The 21,363-nt window shown below is 40.5% G+C and overlaps 1 protein-coding gene across 2 annotated transcripts in view; it reads left to right on the top strand.

The window, feature by feature from the left end:
* The window catches only part of RIF1 (replication timing regulatory factor 1), a 64,669-nt gene that overhangs the window by 1,557 nt on the left and 41,749 nt on the right, over window positions 1-21,363 (top strand). For both annotated transcript variants that reach the window (XM_079782223.1, XM_079782222.1), the window contains exons 4-10: window positions 4,319-4,415; window positions 5,638-5,765; window positions 5,861-5,955; window positions 8,589-8,778; window positions 10,945-11,037; window positions 16,051-16,189; window positions 19,958-20,109. In XM_079782223.1, the coding sequence (XP_079638349.1) occupies window positions 4,319-4,415; window positions 5,638-5,765; window positions 5,861-5,955; window positions 8,589-8,778; window positions 10,945-11,037; window positions 16,051-16,189; window positions 19,958-20,109 (894 nt within the window). The remainder of the gene's footprint in view (window positions 1-4,318; window positions 4,416-5,637; window positions 5,766-5,860; window positions 5,956-8,588; window positions 8,779-10,944; window positions 11,038-16,050; window positions 16,190-19,957; window positions 20,110-21,363) is intronic.

The raw sequence follows: 21,363 nt of genomic DNA, 5'->3' as shown, positions 1-21,363 counted from the left end.
AAGTATATCATCGTACTCTTGAGTTCCCTTATAGTTTTCTCTCACTTAATCTAACTCAGTGTCCCTGTAAAGTTACTCTTTAGTCCCCGTTTTGCAGAACAGATTGGTTTAATTTGTCCAAGGCCATTTGAATCCAAAACCTTTGCTCTTAATTTAAAAGCGGTGATCGGAGATTATTTAATCTGTTTTATCTCCTTTTGTAGGAATGTACTCCTAAGTAATGACTTTATAATTTTGTTTTTGGTGTATTTATTTATCTTCACACACCCTTAGTTTTGCTACTCTTGCCTGGTTAAAAACCGTTACGAAGGTTATCTGTATCACGTGTTTATAGGAAGGTGGTATAGCTTAACCTCAAACTGAAGACCTATATTCTTGTCCTCACTTGAGTACCCTGTAGCTTTGACCTTCCTTAAAACTTAACTTTAATTTTCTTATTTTTAGAATTAAGAGGTTGAATGCAGTCTTTAAAGTCGCTTTGAGTTTTTATTTTTATCTTGTTTTTGTGCTTTTAAAATATAAGTATTCTATCAAGATATTCATTGTACTTTTGAGCATGATTTCTAGCTAAATGTTGAGGCATTTGAGGTTCTGTCTACCTCTTAAGTATCCTGTTCCAGCAATCAGGAATCTGGAGCTTACTTTATTGTGTAGTTATTAGTTCAGGATATTAATAGTATTGTTATACACTATCAGTGGTATTATTTATTATCCCATTTTTTTTTGCTCATGTTCCACATTCCAGTAGTATGATCATGCTCTGCATAATGAGGTTTTAGTCAACAACTTGAACCAACCCAATATACAGTGGTGGTCCCATAAGATTGTAATGAAGCTGAAAAATACCTAATGACATTTTAGCCAGCATAACGCTATAGCTCAAGAGTTACTCTTGCCTTTGCTGGTTTGGCTCAGTGGATAGAGTGTCAGCCTTCGACTGAAGGGTCCCGGGTTGGATTCTGGTCAAGGGCGCACATGCCCGGATTGTGGGCTGGATCCCCGGTGCAGGAGGCAGCCCATCAGTGATTCATCACTGATGTTTCTCTAAAATCAATTTTTTTAAAAAAAGTTACTCTTGCATCAATAGATCGATGTAGAGACCAATGGTAGGGGAGGGGGGGTAGAGAGCAACCAAAGGACTTATATGCATGCATATATTAGCATAACCAATGGACACAGACACTGGAGCGGTGGGGGCTTGCCCAGCTGGAAAGGGATGGGGGAGGGGGTCAGTTGGGGAAAAAGGAGTCATATGTAAAACTTTAAACAATATAAAAAAAAAAGTTACTCTCGCCCTAACCGTTTTGGCTCTGTGGATAGAGCCACGGCCTGCGGACTGAAAGGTCCCAGGTTCAATTCTGGTCAAGAGCATGTACCTTGGTTTCGGGCACATCCCCAGTAGGGGGTGTGCAGGAGGCAGCTGATCCACGTTTCTCTCTCATTGATGTTTCTAACTCTCTATTCCTCTCCCTTCTCTGTAAAAAAATCAATAAAATATATATTTTTAAAAATGTTACTCTTGTGATGTTGGTGTAAACAAACTACTATGCTGCCAGTCCTATAAAAGTATATCACATACAATTATGTACAGTGCATATAATATTTGATAATGATAAGTGACTTATTGGCTTATGTATTTACTATGTTATACTTATTAATCATTATTTTAATGTGCACTCTTTCTGCTTATAAAGTGCTGTAAAGCAGTATGTTAGCCTGGCAGCAGCCTCATCTCACAATTACCACATCTCCTGATTGTATCATTTTTTCTTGTGCTTGACTTAATCTCATGTTTCATAAAGGTTTGTAGCCTAGGAGCAGCAGGTTATATCATACTAGAGGCCCGGTGCACGAAATTCGTGCAGGGGGGTGGGAAGGGAAGGGGGCTATCCCTAAGCCCATCCTGCACCCTCTCCTATCTGGGACCCCTTGAGGGATGTCCGACTGCCCGTTTAGGCCCGATCCCGGTGGACTGCTGACTCCCAACCGCTCACTTGCCTGCCTGCCTGATTGCCCCTAACCGCTTCTGCCTACCAGCCTGATCACCCCCTAACCACTCCCCTGCCAGCCTGATAGACGCCTAACTGCTCCACTGCTGGCCCGATTACCCCTAACTGCCCTCCCCTGCAGGCCTGGTCGTCCCCAACTGCCCTCCCCTGCAGACCTGGGTCCCCCCAAACTGCCTTCCCCTGCAGGCCTGGTCCCCCCCAACTGCCCTCCCCTGCAGGCCTGGTCGTCCCTAACTGCCCTCCCCTGCAGACCTGGGTCCCCCCAAACTGCCTTCCCCTGCAGGCCTGGTCCCCCCCCAACTGCCCTCCCCTGCAGGCCTGGTCCTCCACAACTGCCCTCCTCTGCAGGCCTGGTCCTCCCCCCCCCCCCCCCCCCCAACTGCCCTCCTCTGCAGACCTGGTCATCCCTAACTGCCCTCCCCTGCAGGCCAGGTCCCCACAACTGCCCTCCCCTGCTGGCCTGATCACCCCCAGCTGCCCTCCCCTGGAGACCTGGTCCCCCAAACTGCCCTCTTTTGCAGGCCTGGTCCCCCCCCCAACTGCCCTCCCCTGCAGGACTGGTTCCCCCCCCCCCCCAACTGCCCTCCCCTGCAGGCCTGGTCCCCCAAACTGCCCTCCTTTGCAGGCCTGGTTCTCCCCCCCACAACTGCCCTCCCCTGCAGGCCTGGTCCCCCCAGCTGCCCTCCCCTGCAGGCCTGGTCTCCCCCAACTGCCCTCCCCTGCAGGTCTCGTCCCTCCCCTGCAGGCCTGGTCCCCCCAACTGCCCTCCTCTGCCGGCCCAGTCACCCCTAACTTCCCTCCCCTGCCGGCCATTGTGTCCACATGGGGGCAGCCACCTTGTGTCTTGGAGTGGTGGTCAATTTGCATATTACTCTTTTATTAGATAGGATAACCTAGTCGTGTAGTAGACTATACCTTCTAGGTTTGTATGAGTGTGCTCTATGATGTTCGCACAATGACAAAATTGCCTAATGACGCATTTTTCAGAACATGCCCGCTACTAAGATGCACAAGACTATTTGATGTGATAAAAACATGCATATTTTTAGTACTTGACACCGTGTAGGGTCAGGAGCTCAATTGCTTGCATTTCGAATCAAGATGCACTGTTTTTGATACGGTTTGTAACTAAAATACCTGATGAATAATTACAGTTGACTGTTGAACAGGTTGGGTTAGAGGTACCAACCCTTTCTTCCTCTTTGTAGTAAAAAAATCCACTTATAACTTTTGACTTCTCTAGAACTTAACTATATTTAGAAATGTCTGGGTGAGTACAATACTGATAGGACAATCAACAGAAGCTTTATGTGTGAATTACTAAGCACTAAAAGGATATATTTGAATTCTTTTAGAATAGGAATCATACTTGGTGAAATGTGTTATTGTTTAGAATTCTGCTAGTATTGTTTCTATGAACCCACAACATTCTTGAAGATAAGACACCATTTTTAAGAAACCTTTCAGGCATTATGTATTTAATGAAAGTTTATTTACAGATACATGCTAGCTATTATCCAGGAGATACAGTAGTAGCTCCAAGTCTTTTATTTTTTTCTTTAAATATGTCTTTATTGATTTTTTAGAGAGGAAGGAGGAGAGAGGTAGATAGAAACATCGATGAAACCGGCTGGTGTGGCTCAGTGGTTGAGTGTTGACCTATGAAATAGGAGGTCATGGTTCGATTTCCAGTCAGGGCACATGCCCAGGTTGCAGGCTCATGCCCTGATTGAGCTGGCAACTTAGGCATGTGTCCCATGTGGGAATCACCCCGAGACCTTTTATGTTTGAGTCTGTTGCTTACCCATTATGGAAGGGCTTTGCTCCTATTGTTCCATTTGGTTGACTTTTCCTTTGCTTTCAGATATGTGGAAATGTTGTTTATCTTTTAAGAAAAATGTTCTCTTTTGTTATCTTTTATTTATTGATTTTAGATAGAGGAGGGGGGAGAGAGAGAGAAACATTGATTTTATTTCACTTATGTATTCATTGGTTGCTTCTTGTATGTGCCCTGATAGGGATCGAACCTGCAACCTTGGTATATTGGGGCAACACTCTAACCAACTGAACTACCTACCAGGCCAGGGCCAAGAAAAATGTTCTTTATTTAGTTGATCTTTATATAGTTTCCCTCTTTGCCAAGCTATATTCATGGACTCCTGGTCTTATTTCATTTACTTCAAAAGATTTATTGATTGTTTTGATTAAAATGTAATTTTGCTTTTTAATCAAACTTTGCTCTGTAAAGATTGGTTCACAATTGTACTCATTTGTAACAAGTGTGTGATTTTATTTTATTTTTCCTATAGGCTCACATTTCCAGTCAAAACTCAGAGCTCAGTTGTGCTGCTCTACAGGCCTTGGGGTTTTGTTTATATAATCCCAAAATTACCTCAGGATTATCAGGTAGTTAAATTTATTATGCCTTAATATTTTAAGAGTTTATAAGTATATACTTTGATGTTGTGAAAAGTACTGTTACTTCTGTTAGATTCATAATGTATTTTTAAAAATACGTTTTTATTTTAGTATTTTTTTTTGGAGAGAGATAACATTGATGTGAGAAACATTAATTAGTTGCCTCCTGTATGCACCCCAACCGGGAATCGAACCCAAAATCTGGGATCGAACCCAAAATCTGGGTATATGCCCTGACTGCGATTCAAACCAGCAACCTTTCAGTGCATGGGACAGTACTCAACCAACTGAGCCACACTGAACAGGGCTGATAACATAATTCAGTCATTTAGATTATTATTGGAAAGCTTTATTTTTTCTTAGACATAGCTCTTTGATAATTGTAAAATTTGCTCTAAAAGAAAATAAGCTTATTTATAAATGTTATGAAAGTTTGAACTTTCTCCTTTGGAAACTCTTATCTGCTTTAGAAGTTAATAATTTAGATGGTCACTTATTTTGTATAAGCACATATAGTAAGGAATATGCTGAATTAGAATGTTTTTACATAGTGGTAAGTGGGATGATTTGGAACTAAAAATGGTAATGAAAACAAGACTTAATTGATGCTTTCTACTTTTTCAACTAATCTAATTGTTGCTCTAAGTTAGCAGTTTGACATGGTAAAGGAAATCGAGGAAATGATCTTTAGAGAAGGGAAATCAGGAATTAGGAAATAAAGATGTCAGAAAGTTGTTAACATCTGTTTTCTGAGGGTGAAGTTTCTGCTGTTTTTAATGTACAGAGTGAGGGAAAAGTAGGTTTACAGTTTGTATGGAAAATAATAAATAATACAAGAAGAATCTTTAACATGCTCACAACTGTAAATCTACTTTTGCCCCACCCTGTATAGACATGGTAGCAATCTAAAGTAGTTGTTCATTTTGAGACAGATGTAGGGTTCATAACATCTTGCCAAAAATTATCTTGTATGTTCAAACCTACTAATGATATCTATAAAATTAATTGCACAAAATATCTGATTTAGAGGCTACTATTTTCTCTAAATATACCATCTTACCTCTTTTTGTGTTTTTGGAAAGTAGTTTGATATCAGCATTAGTTCTTTGGTACTTCCCTTTGGATATGCATTTACATTTTTTCTCTTTTTATATTTGGTGTTTTAAAGGATGTAAACTATTCCACATAATTAAAGCTGTTTGTTTTTCAGAGAAAAATATTCAAGAACTGCTTTCAAAATTGAATGATAATGTTAAGAGTTCAGACAAAAATGTACGTACGAGGGCACTTTGGGTGATATCCAAGCAGACGTTCCCCACTGAAGTTATTGGCAAAGTAGTGAGTATAGTTTTTATATGTGTCTTCTTAAATACATGCCATTTTAAAAAAATTCAGGTTTAATTGATTTGTATTTATTTTGTTCTATCTTTTAGGTACCCAGTATAATTGATTCATTAGAAACAGTATTTAATAGAGGAGAGATGCATTCTGCTGTTGTTGATTATGAAGCATTAAATGTCATCATAAGGTATGAATTTGGATGCTCTGCAAATTGGAAGAATAGTTTCAGGAAGTTCAGAATTTATTCAAGGAGAGGACTTTTGGGACTTGAATTAAGACATTAAAAGAGGGAAATGTCTCAAGAAAAAAGTAACAGGAAGGAGGAAATATATGTGCTTAAGTTAGTAGGTTTCTTTGTTTAATTTTACTGAGCTAGTCTTAAAAATAAAGTCTTGGTTAGACTGCTGCTAACACAATTCTGGGTTTAAAATTATTTCTTGCTTTAGCTGGTTTGTGTCATTGGATAGAGCATCAGCCTGTGGACTGAAGAGTCCTGGGTTGGATTCCGGTTAAGGGCACATGCCTGGGTTGCTGCAGCTGATCAGTGCTTCTCTCTCATCATTGATGTTTCTATCTCTCTCTCCCTCTCTCTCCCTCTCTGAAATCAATAAAAAAATATTTATTTTAAAAAAGAAAGATGATGAATTTATAGTAAATGTAAACATATTGAAAAATGTGTTTCTGGCCTAGTGGGCGTGGCTTAATGGTTGAGTGTCAACCTATGAACCAGGAAGTTAATGTTCAGTTCCCAGTCAGGGCACATGCGCAGGTTGCAGGCTCAATCCCCAGTGGGTGGTGTGCAGGAGGCAGCTGAGAAATAATTCTCTCATCATTGATGCTTCTATTTCCCTCTCCCTCTTCCTTCCTTTCTGGAATTAATAAAAATATATTTTTTAAAAATTATTTCTGTTAAAGCTCTTGCAAGAGTTTAAAAAAAAAAATAGACTCCGCCCTAGCCAGCTTGGCTCATTGGATGGAGCGTTGGCCTGCCGACTGAGGGGTCTCAGGTTCGATTCCGGCCAAGGCACATGCCCAGGTTGTGGGCTCGATCCCCGGTGGGGGGCATGCAGGAGGCAGCTGATCAATGACTCTATCATCATTGATGTTTCTATCTCTCTCTCCTTCTCCCTTCCTCTCTGAAATCAATAAAGAAATATATTTAAAAAAAAAAGTAGACTCCTAAGTGAGTTATAGTGGGTAGTTAGAATGTAAGTAACAGTGCTTAGTAGGAGATGGCAGAAGAAAATCCCTACTTTCTTCCTTCTCATCCTGCTCTTTGTTGATATGCTTTGTCTTACCTTTGTTTTAAAGCTTTCTTTAGTAGTTGAGCTATTTGCTCTAATTAAATGTTCTGATGTCCTCATTGATGCTCACATTATATCACAGTTCTCTGGCTGTCCCATAAGAACACTGAATTTAATTATATAAAAACTAGAGGCCTGGTGCACGAAATTCATGCACGGAGTGGGGGGGCCCTCAGCCCAGCCTGGACACCCCCCCTCCAATCCAGGATCCCTCTCACAATCCAGGATCGCTGGCTCCTATTTGCGCACCTGCCTGCCAGCCTGATCGCCCCTAACTGCCCCCCTCCCACACTGCCCTGGTTGCCCCCAACTCCCCCCCCTCCCCCGCTGGCCTGGTCTCCCCAAACTGCCCCCCTGCTGGCCTGGTTGCCCTTCACTGCCCCCCTCTGCCAGCCTGGTCACCCCTCACTGCCCTGCCCGCCGGCCTGGTCGCCCCACGCAGCCAGCTGGTCAGTCATTTGGTCGTCCCTTGCTAACCCCCCTGCCGGCCTGGTTGCCCCATGCAGCCTGCTGTTCGGTTGTTACTTTGAGGGCGTCATATACCCTTTTATTAGTATAGACTAGAGGCTCAGTGCACGAAATTTGTGCACGGGGTGGGGGGCGTCACCTCAGCCCAGCCTAGACCCTCTCCACTCTGGGACCCCTCGAGGGATGTTTGACTGCCGGTTTTGGCCCGATCCCTGGGATCGGACATCCCTCTCACAATCCAGGACCACTGCTCCTAACTGCCTGCTTGCCTGATTGCCCCTAACTGCCCGCACCCCACTGCCGGCCTGGTCTCCTCCAACTGCCCCCCTGCTGGCCTGGTTGCCCCTCCTCCCCCCTCCCGCCAGCCTGGTCGTCCCACGCAGCCTGCTGGTCAGTTGTTTGGTCATCCCTCGCTAACCCCTCTGCCGGCCTGGTTGCCCCACGCAGCCTGCTCAGTCGTTTGGTCATCCGTTGCTAACACCCCTGCCAGCCTGGTCGCCCCATGCAGCCTGCTCTTTGGTTGCTACTCTGAGGGTGTCGTGATCAATTTGCATATTACTCTTTTTTTAAAAAAATATATTTTATTGATTTTTTACAGAGAGGAAGGGAGAGGGATAGAGAGCTAGAAACATCGATGAGAGAGAAACATCGATCAGCTGCCTCCTGCACACCTCCCACTGGGGATGTGCCCGGAACCAATGTACATGCCCTTGACCGGAATCGAACCTGGGACCTTTCAGTCCACAGGCTGATGCTATATCCACTGAGCCAAACCGGTTTTGGCTTACTCTTTTATTAGTATAGATAATTAGTATTTTAAAAAACTTTAAAGACAAAATACCTTTTATTTTAAAAATGTATAAGAATAATACAGAAGTAGAAAAATTAGCCAGAGAAATTAAATTTTTTTTGTGTGTGAATATATGTACATATTCTAAAACAAATGTTCCATACCATGCATATTTCTGTGTGTGCTGCTTATTTTCCTGGTAGTTTAGACGTAAAGGGTGAGGTCAAACTAATCTATTCATTGATTTCTCTCTCATAGGCTAATTGAACAAGCCCCAATTCAAATGGGAGAAGAGTCAGTTAGGTGGGCAAAACTGGTCATACCTTTAGTTGTTCATTCGGCCCAAAAGGTACATTTGCGGGGAGCGACTGCTCTAGAGATGGGAATGCCATTGTTGCTTCAGAAACAACAAGAAATAGCATCTATCACCGAGCAGCTTATGACTACCGTAAGTATTACTTTTTATAAGGATTTTTTGAATACTGCATTGTAAGGTTCTTCACCATGCTTAGGGCTCATATTGGTATAATTGTACTGTGATCTAGAAAATTCCTCTTTGAATTAAAACAATGAATTGCTTAATTTAGTGTAGGCATACTGCTCCTGCACTACAGTAAGGAAGGAAGTTGTTTATTCAGCATTGCTATGATCCAGGCATTTTATACAATCCCTAGTGAATATTGATTGAAAGGGATTGCATTTTTGGAAAAGGGAAAGTATTAATTAATTCAGTGCTATTTGGGTGGTTGTAGCATAATCCCAGTGAATATAAATTTAATGCGCATAAATGCATCAGCTGTGTAATTTCCTAAAGTTTTTATTTGCCCCAGGCTTTAAATTTTTCAACCTTTGTTCTTGTGACAAATATTTATTGAACACCTATTATATGCTGGGTATTGTTTTAGATACTGAGTATATCAGTGAACAAAAGGAATTGTGGAGCTTATTTTCTAGTGGTAGAGATAATAAAGTATATAGTAGATTTAGTGAAGAACATGACGAAGAACAGCAGGAATTAGATCGGAAGAGTGTCATTGATTGGAGAGGAAGGGTGAAGTGATCAGGGAAGAAAAAAGAATGGGTATTTGAACAGTGATTTGAAGATGATACGGGATAGCTCTTCGGAGGAACTATGAGAGCAAAAGGCCCTGCTCTGATGGTTGTGTTCAGTGAAAACTGAGCAGTATAATAGTGGAATTCATGAAGGTGAGGAGTAGGAGATGATTTCAGAGAAACAGAGAGCCAAATCACATTGGGGGTCATTGTAAGGCTTGGTTCTACTGAAAATCATATTTGAAGGTTTTGAGTCTAGGTGGGGTACTGACTTGGGTTTTAAAGGGATTGCTCTGCCTATATTGAGAATAGACTCTAAAGGGAATTGAGTAGGAGCAGGGAAACTAGTTAGGGCATACTGCAGTAATCCAGACAGTGAGGGAAGCTTCCAGATTCTAAATCTTGGGGTTTTGTCTGTTCATTTTAAAGTTACTTCATAGTAATATTTGGAGTCTAATGAAGTATCTCCCTTGTTTTTGCAAGTTTTTTATTATAAGTTTATTAATTTTTAAGAGCATATGTAAAATTCTTCATAAATTTGAACAAGTTTTCTCAGTCTTGTCCATGAAGCTATTAATGTATTTTTAAAGTTATCAGAGTAAGAAGTTAAAAAAACATTAATTTGAAATTTAATTAATGGAATGCATGCTGAAGTTTTTAGGGAAAAGAATAATAGAAAAAATTTAAGCTGGATTAATGAATGCAGAATGGCCAGATTGTGTTAATAAAAACATTAGTAAAATGTTAATGATGATTTATATTTGGACATCCTAATATATAAAAAGCCAGGGGACGTCACAACCGAAACAACTGGACGGACAACTGCACAGCAGGCTGTGTGGGGCGACCAGGCCGGCAGGGGCGTTAGTGAGGGACGACCAAACGACTGAACAGCAGGCTGCGTGGGGTGACCAGGCTGGCAGGGGGTGCAGTTGGTGGCGACCAGGCCAGCGGGGGGTGGGGGGCAGTTGGGGGCAACCAGGCCATGGGGGGAGGGCAGTGAGGGGCGACCAGGTTGGCGGGGGGTGGGGCAGTTGGGGGCAACCAGGCCAGCGGGGGGGGGGGGGGTCAGTTGGGGGTGACCAGGCCGTCAGGGCGGGCAGTAAGGGGCACCCAGGCCGGCAGGGAGGGGCAGTTGGGGGCAACCAGGCCGGCGGAGAGGGGCAGTTGGGGGCAGCCAGGCTGGCGGGCAGGGGCAGTTGGGGGCAACCAGGCTGGCAGGCAGGTGAGCAGTTAGGAGCCAACGGTGCCGGATTGTGAGGGGATGTCTGACTGCCGGTTTAGGCCCGATCCTAAACCACAGTCAGACATCCCCTGAGGGGTCCTGGATTGGTGAGGGTGTAGGCTGGGCTGAGGGGACCCCCTCCCCTGCCCCCTGTGCATGAATTTTGTGCACTGGACCTCTAGTTTATTGTAAAACTCAGCTTTGCTATATGTAAGAAAATTTTCCTTATAAAACATTAGTTGAAGTTATTTGGCTAAGGTAATCAGTCAATTTGATACTGCATATTTTTTCCTTTCTAAGAGTCCTTTTGGTAAATATCTTTGCTTTTGTTTGCAGAAATTACTTTCAGAACTCCAGAAGCTATTTATGAGTAAAAATGAGACATATGTTTTAAAATTATGGCCTTTGTTTGTCAAACTTCTTGGAAAGGTAAGTAAGTCCACATCTAAAGAATAGTTCAGTTTTACTGCTAGACCCTTTCATTTCTTAACTTTATTTACATAGCATAGTCAATCTACATTATTCATCATACCATATATGCAAATTTACCTGCTCATTAAAATTTATTTGTAAAGCTAACATCAGTACTTGTTCTGTATACTTTTCTAAATATATTACCAGTGTGTATAACAGACATGCAGGGTGGCAAAAAAATTTGAGTTCCCCAGTACATTTGTTCCCAGCTGACCATGAATAAGGTTATGCTCTGCCATTTTGTTTGAATTCTCTATATTCTCTAAACAAATGTCCTTTTCATGATCCATTTAGTGCCATATTTTTCACATTTTGTGCTTTTTCTTGACAATCACATCGTTTAATGGCCCCCAAGCATAGTGTTGAAATGCTGTCTATGATTCCTAAATACAGAAAGACTGATGTATCCTATGAAGATAATATGGATATTAGATAAAGGTTTGTTCAGACCTGGGTTATAATACTTTAGGCCAGGAGTTCAATGTTAGTGAATTAGTGATACACAGTTACGCACTGCCTAACGATGATTAGATCAACAACAGATTGCATATACTATGCTGGTTCCATAAGATGATAATTGAACTGAGAATTCCTATTGCTGGTGTCAAACCTGTGTTGCCAGTTGTGTAAAAGTATATCATACAATTTTGTATGGTACATAGTATTCAATAATGAATAAATGACTGTTACTGCTTAGTATATTTATTATCCTATTTATCACTATTTTAGTGTACTCTTTCTGCTTATTAACAAAAACTTGCCTATGGAATAGTATGCCATCTTACCCTGGCAGCAGCCTCATACATCTTGGTCTTAGGTCATTTCTTGATTGCATCATTTTCTCTTGTGCTTTATTTAATCTCATGTTTTGTGCATTAGCATAATGAACAGGTATGCAGCCAAGAAATTGATTTGTGTGTAGTAGGCTATACCATCTAGGTTTGTGTAAGTACACTCTATAATGTCCGCACAACAATTGCCTGATGTATTTCTCAGAACGTATCCCTATTGTTAAGCAGTGCATGACTGTATAAGTAAGGTGTCTGTAAAAAAATAATCCTAAAACAAGGTTGTGTATTGATTGGTTGATGCAATCTGACCAAAAGCTCGCAGGAACTTAACTCTGCATTTTTATTAGGAGTGATCTCTCAGTGTTCAAGGTGACTTAATAAAACATAACTATGGTGAATAATGAGAATTGACATGTTCTTTCTGTAAGCCAGGTATTCTAGAGACGAGGGGTGTGTTTTTCTTTATTGTGGTAAATAAATGTAATACTGTAATCATCCTGAGTGTACAGTTTAGTGGCATTAAATACATTCAGAGGTTGTGTGAAAAATCACCACTATTTATACCCAAAACTTGTTAGGTATCCCCAACAGACTCTCTAAATGTTAAGCAATTGTTCCATCTGATCCTTTCCTTCCACCCCCTGGTACCTTCTACGTTGTGTCTCTATGGATTTGCACTCAATATAAGTTCAGTATACGCTGTTTGCCCTACTGTGTATTATTTTACAGAATAATTTTTTCAAGGTCAAGCCATATTGTACCACATATTAAAATTCCATTACTTCTTAAAGCTGAATAATACTTGGTGTGTATATACCTCATTTTGTTTATTCATTTGTTGATGAATATTGGTTTGTTTTCTTACACCTTTGGGTGATTGTGAATGTTGGTGTACAGATAACTGTTGGATTCTCTGCTTTCAGTTATTTTGGATAAAAGTGGAATTAATGTGGTAGTTCTGTGTTTAACTTTAAGAGTAACCTCCAAACTCTACAGTGGCTGCACCATTGTACATTCCTACCAGTAATGCTCGAGGGTTCAAATTTCTCTACATCCTTGTCAGAACTTGTTATTTTCCCGCTTTTTGATATAGCAATTCCAGAAATGTTTTGTTTTTTGTAAAACTGGTCCATTTTAATGTTTTTTACAATATGATAAATAGTCCTTTTGATGATTGTGGATATGTAAGACTATTGGGTAGTATTCAGACACATAGTAATATTGGTTTTCCTGGCTGGTTTGTAGTCTTCAATAATTATAAGGAATTTCTTGTGTGAAACAGCTGTCAAGCCAGTAAGACTTCCTTTATGCAGCCATCCATCCTTTTCAGGATAGTTAGTAATCTAGGCATATTTGCCCCAAATAATTTTGCTTCTTTGTGTCACAGGCCCAACTTGCCCGTATTTACCTCTATGATATAGTATTGGTTGTGATACCTTAAATTGTATATAGTGGGGATGAGGGATTTTCAGTACTCTATGTATTGACAAACAAAAGTTGTCTTTCAGTTATGAATTACATGGTCCTTATTGAAACATAAATCCAATAACTTAGGGAATTTTTCCTATAGTATTTAGGTGGTTTTTAGATAAAGCCATTTTGAACAGCAGAATTAAATATTCAACTTCTTTCATGCATTTTCCTTTCTATTTCCTGTTCAAATAATGTTTCTGTTTTTCCGTGAGTATGAACCTTGGGCAGAGGGTCTTCCCTCTTTCTCTGTTTTTATTTGAAAATATTCAAGATAACCTTGGGATTTGTAACCAGCAACCAGCAGAATGGCAGTTACTGTTTCCTGTGGAGTCATCATCATTCTTTTGTTTGGTATTTCTCTTTTTATGCATCTTAATATTCATTTTCTTTCTTTTTTTTTTTTTTTAAGTTTTCAAGCCCAGAAGAGGAATCAGCTGCAATTTCTGTTTTCGGTTTTTTCATTTTATTGGTATTTTAGAGAGAGATAGAATCATCAATAAGAGAGAAATGTCTATTGTCTGTCTCTTGCACATACTCTACTGGGGATTGAGTCTGAAACTCGGGCATGTGTCCTGACTGGGAATCTTAACTGGTGACCTCTTGGTTCATGGGACAGTGCTCTCTCTATTTCTTCTCATCCCAGCAGTCCCTTTAGCATTTCTTGCAGTGCTAGTTTGGTGGTGATAAACTCTTCTAGCCTTTTTTTTTGCCTGGGAAGCTCTTTATTTCACCGTCTATTTTGAATGATAGTATTTCACCATCTATTTTGAATGATAGTCTTGCTGGATATAGTAATCTTGGTTTCAGATCCTTGCTTTTTCTTACCTTGAGTACTTCATGCCATTCCCTTCTGGTTTGTAGAGTTTTCTGATGAGAAATCAGGTGTCGGCCTTATGGGAGCTCCTTTATAAGTAACAAATTGCTTTTCTCTCGCAACCTTTCAGATTTTCTCTTTGGCCTGGCCAGTGTTGCTCAGTTGATTGGTTGAGCGTCATCCCATGCACCAAGAAGTTGCTGGTATGATTTCTGGTCAGGACACATTCCTAGGTTATGGAGCTTAGTCCCCAGTAGTGGAGGCAGGAGGCAGCCGAACGATGTTTCTATTTCTCTCCCCCTTTCCTTTCCTCTCTAAAAAAATCAATAAAAACATATTAAAAGATTATTTTTATCTTTAATTTTTGGCATTTTAATTATGATGTGTTTGGGCGTGGGCTTGTTTTGGCTTACTCTTTTATTAGTATAGATAATTCTTATGTCATTATCATAAGTTTTAATTACTATAGTTTTGTAATAAGTTTAGAAGTCTTGGAAGTAGGAGTCCTTCAGCTTTATTTTTTAGAATTGGCTATTTGAGACTCTTTGCAATTCCATATTGAATTTGAGGATTGGTTTTTTGTTTTTTCTGTGAAAAAGGCTGTTGGAATTTTGATAGAGATTGAGTTGAATCTGTAGATTGCTTTGGGTAGTATTGATATTTTAATGATAGCAAATGTTTCTACCTATGAATGTGGGATGGTTTTCTACTTATTTAAGTCTCTAAATTTCTGCAATGATTTGTAGCTTTTAGTGTATAACTCTGGCTTTCTTGATTAGATTTATTCCTGATGAGTATTTAATCTTTTAAGTGCTATTGTAAATGTAATTGCTTTCCTAGCTTCCTCTTCAAATTATTGCTGAGTTGTAGAAATAGAACTGATTTTCAGGTGTTGATCTTGTACTCTGAGACCTTGTTGAATTAATTTCATTAGTTCTAGGAGCTTTTCTGTGAATTGCTTGTGATTTTTCTAAGCCAGTTTTTTTTCTGTTATTATATTCTGTTTAGGTTATATGTGGTTTATAGCCACTTATGAATTAACTAGAGGCCCAGTGCACGGACTCGTGCAGATTGAAAGGAAATTAATTAGAAGGTGGGGCGGGACTGGGTGAGATGGGCCAGACATGCCTTGGAGCCAACCTCCCTTGGTCCCTCCCTGGCCGGCCAAACCTGGGGTGGCACCGGGGCTCAAAGGGCATCTGTGGAGTGAGTGGGGTCCCTTTGGTCAGGTGGGGTCCCTCAGCCTGGCCTGTGGGGATCGGGTCGAAACTGGCAGTCTGACATTCCCTGAGGGGTCCCAGAATGTGAGAGAGCACTTTACAAAGTTGCTGTTGCTCAGCAGCTCCTGTGTTTAGCGTCTGTCCCCTGGTGGTCAGTGTGCATCATAGCTAACGGTCAGATGGTCGCTTAGGCCATTATATATATAGATATTTTACCTTTTTATGTATTTTTTTAGGGTGCATGTTTATTTGTCCTTTATCCATTTTTCCCTTAACCATTTTTCATACCTGTTTTATTTACTGTATTTGAAAAGGTGTTTTGTTATTTTTCAGGGTTTAACATTTCTTATTTATTCTTTAATATAGATTATATATATATTTTTTCATGTACTCACTTTTTGGTATTATGTTAGTAAAATTGGTTATCTCACCTTCCTAATTTTCTGTAATGTTTTAGAAATGTTTTGTGTTATATATTATCTGCTTCATGAAGTTTTATATTTTGTGATCTTGAAATTTGAATGTGCATACAGAATTTGGTACTTTAAAAATGTTAATTCCTAAGACTTTTATATAACTGAAACAGAATGAATTAGATTAGTGAATCATACTAGTGCCTTATGTATTGTTTCAGTAAGTCAATAACTTTTTAATGATTTTTCTTTTTTAGACCTTACATCGAAGTGGGAGTTTCATTAATTCTCTATTACAGCTGGAGGAACTGGGATTTCGTAGTGGAGCACCCATAATTAAAAAAATAGCTTTTATTGCTTGGAAGAGTTTAATAGATAATTTTGCGTTAAATCCAGGTAAGTAATGTTTTAAAATTTTGAATATTTATGTTCAAAAACTATCAAATACCATTTGTGGCACTCTCAGTACATTAGTATATTACCACCTATCTTATTTATGGTCACAATAGACCTGAGGTACTAAGTATTTTTACTATTTTGGGGTGATTATGTAATTTATCAAAGGTCACAATAGATGATAGGAAACAATTGTGATTGTTATGGAATAAACATATCACTGACTAAATTTTAAAATATATATATATTTTTATTGATTTCAGAGAGGAAGGAAGAGGGAGAGAGAGAGAAACATCAATGGTGAGAGAGAATCATAGATTGCCTGCCTCCTGCACGCCCCACACTGGGGATCGAGCCTGCAACCTGGGCATGTGCCCCTGACCAGAATCAAACCCGGGACCCTCCAGTCTGCAGGCCAACACTATCCACCAAGCCAAACCGGCAAGGGCAACTGATGAACTTTTTTTTTATCTTTTAGGACATTTAGAACTGTTTAGAACTGTACCTAATAGTAGATTAATATTAATATACTAGAGGCCTGGTGCACAAAAATTCGTGCACTCGGGGGCAGGGGGAGATCCCTCAGCTCGGCCTGTACCCTCTTGTAGTCTAGGAGCCCTTGGGGATGTCCCACTGACGGACATCCTATGGGAGCGCACTGACCACCAGGGGCAGCTCCGGCCCCGCCGCTGGTAGCCTCTCTCTGCGGCTGGCAACCAGGGGGTGGGGAGCGATTGGGGGACAGCGCCGGCCTATGAGCAGCTGGTGTGGCGCGCCCCCCTCCCCCCCATTGCTTCCTGATTGCTGTCCCCTCCCTCTGCCCGCTGGCACCCACCTTGGCTGGTCTGGTGCCGCCCGCTCGCTGACCCCACCCCCTACCGACTGGTTGTTCCGCTGTTCGGTCACTTTTGCATATTAGGCTTTTATTATATAGGATGTAAGTGTTTCCTTTTGATTTACCTTAAACTTAACATCCTTTTATCCTAGTGAAGGTGTTTGATATAGATGGATGGCTAGGTAGATAGGTGTTTGAGATAGATAGACAGAGATATAGGTACATATATAGATATAGATAGATATGTAGATATAGATGAGAAAGAATGTTTAGTCCAAAGGTGGGTCAGTATTAGTACCTACTTACTGGGTAATTAATATTCAGTATAATAAATACTGTATATTGCCAGATCTACTAAGTAATGTGGATTTCATCCTATATATATTTTTTTCTACCAAAGACCATTAATTCCTTTCTCTTCTAATGTGTTTTATAAAGTGACTAGAGGCCCGGTGCACAAAATTTGTGCACGGGGGGGGGGTGTCCCTAAGCCCAGTCTGCACCCTCTCCAACCTGGGACCCTGCGAGGGATGTTCAATCCTGGTGGGATTGGGCCTAAACGGGCAGTCGGACATCCCTCTCACAATCCAGGACTGCTGGCTCCCAACCACTTGCCTGCCTGCCTGCCTGATTGCCCCTAACCGCTTCTGCCTGCCAGCCTGATCACCCCCTAACCACTCCCCTGCCAGCCTGATAGACGCCTAACTGCTCCCTTGCCGGCACGATTGCCCCTAACTGCCTTCCCCTGCCAATCTGGTCGCCCCAACTCCCCTCCCCTGCAGGCCTGGTCACCTCCAACTGCCCTCCCGTGTAGGCCTGGTCCCCCACAACTGCCCTCTCCTGCAGGCCTGGTTCCCCCAACTGCCTTCCTCTGCAGGCCTGGTCACCCCATCTTCTCTCCCCTGCAGGCCTGGTCCCCCCAACTGCCCTCTCCTGGCGGCCTGGTCACCCCCAACTGCTCTCCCCTGCAGGCCTGGTCCCCCCGCAAGTGCCCTTCCCTGTAGGCCCAGTTGCCCCCAACTTCCCTCCTCTACTGTCATGGTCACCCCTAACTGCCCTCCCCTGCAGCCCTGGTCCCTCCCAACTGCCCCCCTGTCCCCTCTTCCCCCCCCCCCACCCCCCCCCCCCCCGCTGGCCCAATCGCCCACAACTGCCCTCCTTTGCAGGCCTGGTCCCTCCCAACTGCCCTCCCCTGCTGGCTATCTTGTGGCGGCCATCTTGTGTCCACATGGGAGCAGCCATCTTTGACCACGTGGGGATGGCCATCTTGTGTGTTGGAGTGATGGTCAATTTGCATATTACTCTTTATTAGATAGGATTATTTGCATTAACTATCATTACTTTTATTGAAAATGTTGGTAAAAGTGCATTGCCAGGCACCATTTTTAATTAGAAATGTCACTTTCTTTTTTTTGTTGCTTATGAACTATTAGCATGAGATAATATTCACGACCAAATCTGTTGGAATTATAAATGGTTGAATGTTACAGCATAAAATAGGAGGGGTTTAAAGAAGATGAACTAAGTTAGAGCTAGAGAGTCTATGACTTGTATTATGGGTCTAGGCAGTCAACGAATCAGGTGCTTGACTTTCTTTTCTGTCATCTTCAGTATGCCTTAATTGCAGACTATAGGAAAAAGGGAAGGCAGAGAGCAGAAATGAACTTCTCGGCTGAGCTGGTTATCCGAATTGAGCATTCTAGAAATCCACATTCATCACCACTTAAGTATCATTGGGTAGAATGGCTAAACAGGAGACTAGATAAAGAAGTCAAAATTAGGCAGCCATCACTTACAAATGAACACAGGTCTTGTAACTAAAAGAAAATGGATTATTATAACGCAATTGGCAATCTCTGCTACAGGGTATTTTTTTTTTTGGAGCTCCTCATAAGTAGAGGATTTGTTCTCACAGTAATCTGACTTATTTTCTTACTTCAAAGTCCTTTTTAAGTCTTTTTGATAAGTTACTTTAGCGCAGACTGTCTTTTTATGTATTCCCAGTCATACTCACACACTACACTTCTAATGTAAATATTTTGCTTAAAGAATTTCATTTTTATGCTGAATTTTAATATGTAATTATTATTAATGTAGATGTAGGTTTCCAAAATCTAATGGCAACAACGGTTATAATGCTTGATAAAATAAATTACTAGCAAAATTTAAATATATCTATTTTTGACAGAATGTAAAAAATGCCTCTACTTTTAAAAATATGTTTTTATTGGTTTTAGAGAGAGAGGAGAGAGAGATAGAAACATCGGTGATGAGAGATAGTCATCAGTCATCTGCCTCCTGCACATCCCCTACTGGGGATTGAGCCCCAAACCCTGGCATGTGCCCTGACCGAGAATTGAACTGTGATCTGGTTCATGGGTCAATGTTCAACCACTGTGCCACACCAGCCAGGCAGTAAGCTTCTATTTTTTAACCTGTAAAGTGGAGATGACAAGAATACAATGCAGCTTGGACAGTTTCTCAACGTTTTGGAATATGGGGCTAGACAGTTTGTTGTGGAGGACTGCTCTGTATTGTAGGAAGTTTAGCAGCTTTTCTGAATGCACCTCACTAGATGCCAGTAGTGTTCTCCATACCCTTGCTTCTCAAGTTGTAACAGCCAAAAATAATTTAGACATTGACAAATGTCGCTTGATTGCAAAATCATCCCTGGCCCTCACAGTATTTAATAAATAATACTCCTTTTTTTGTCATTGCCTTCCTAACTATTGTTGTCTAGGTGTACTGGAATTTGTCAGGGGAAAATTTTGGGTGAAACAGGAACACACCTGTTGAGTAAAAAATTTTTTAAAGAATTTATTCCCTTGATATGGTAAAAACAAAAAAAGAGGACTATTGCATATTCATTCTTAAAATGTAATCTTTTGCTCTTAAATGTTTTTACCTGGTTGCTTATTTCATTTTCTTTTAAGAAATACTATGTAGTGCGAAAAGACTAAAGTTGTTAATGCAGCCTTTGAGTTCCATCCATGTGCGAACAGAAGCTCTAGCTCTAACAAAACTAGAAGTCTGGTGGTATTTACTAATGAGACTTGGACCTCATCTTCCTGCTAATTTTGAACAGGTAATGTTCTAAGTATTGATTATAATATTTTGTGTGTTCTTTATTAATGTGTTCTTTAATCTTTCAGTGTTACTTTTGCTGTGTTAGCAGACCACAATATATAGAAGATCTTTTTTCTTGACCGACTTGAGTTCATTTCCCTTAAAGGATAAGCCCTTTTAATTAGCAAACACTCAAATACCTATTTTTTTAGAGACATGAATATTTTTAAAAAGGAATTTCAGAGGACTTAGAATATAACTGAGAGTAGATTCAATATTACTAAAATAGAAATCAAATGCTATATTGGGTAGATAACAAAATTGGATTAATTCTTATTTTTGTTTCTCTTTTCAGGCTACATAGTGATTAACTAATCTTTTAAATCCCATCATAGGTTTTCAATATTGTTGAAATGATTTTACAAATTTCTTTAGCTATTGATATCCTCTGGACATTTAGACCCAGGCTTAATCTTATCTGTACCTCTTTGTTTTTGCATTTAATCCCATCCTTGGTTTCTGAATTTTTTCTAAAAATTTTTTATTGATTTGAGAGAGAGAGAGAGAGACAGACAAACATTGATTTGTTGTTCCACTTATTTTATGCATTCATTGGTTGATTCTTATATGTGCTTTGACTGGGGAGAGAATGCACAACCTTTGTTGTAAGGGGACGATGCTCTAACCAACTGAGCTACCTGCCCAGGGCCTGAAATTTTTTTTTGGTTAAGTATAAAACAGGACAGGTGCAATAGCTTTTATCTTTTTTATTGCTTATCTTGGATTTTCAGTATATTTTATTTTGGATCTGTAAGTCCTTGTCTTCTAGTCTATGTAAATATCTAATAAGCAGTGAGTATATTCTTAGAAAGGGAAACTTTAAATATACTTGAAATTTTTAATTAAAATTTAATATAGCCCTAACCGGTTTGGCTCAGTGGATAGAGTGTCGGCCTGTGGACTCAAGGGTCCCAGGTTCAATTCCGGTCAAGGGCATGTACCTTGGTTGCGGGCATATACCCAGTAGGGAGTGTGCAGGAGGCAGCTGATCGATGTTTCTATCCTTCTCCCTCCTCTGTAAAAAAATCAATAAAATGTATTTAAAATAAATAAATAAATAAAATTTAATATAAAGGCTTTTAAACTTGGTGGAAGATGAACTAATTAAAATTGGACATTGATAGTATTACATAATTGGGACCGTAATTTTTTTGAAATTTTGCCATTGTAAGGTCCTATTAGGCTAACCTTATCCAGTTGTCCACATTCATTG

Source organism: Cnephaeus nilssonii, assembly GCF_951640355.1.
Source record: "Cnephaeus nilssonii genome assembly, chromosome: 10".
NCBI classification, from domain to species: domain Eukaryota; kingdom Metazoa; phylum Chordata; class Mammalia; order Chiroptera; family Vespertilionidae; genus Cnephaeus; species Cnephaeus nilssonii.
This window is presented reverse-complemented; position numbering and strand designations above follow the sequence as displayed.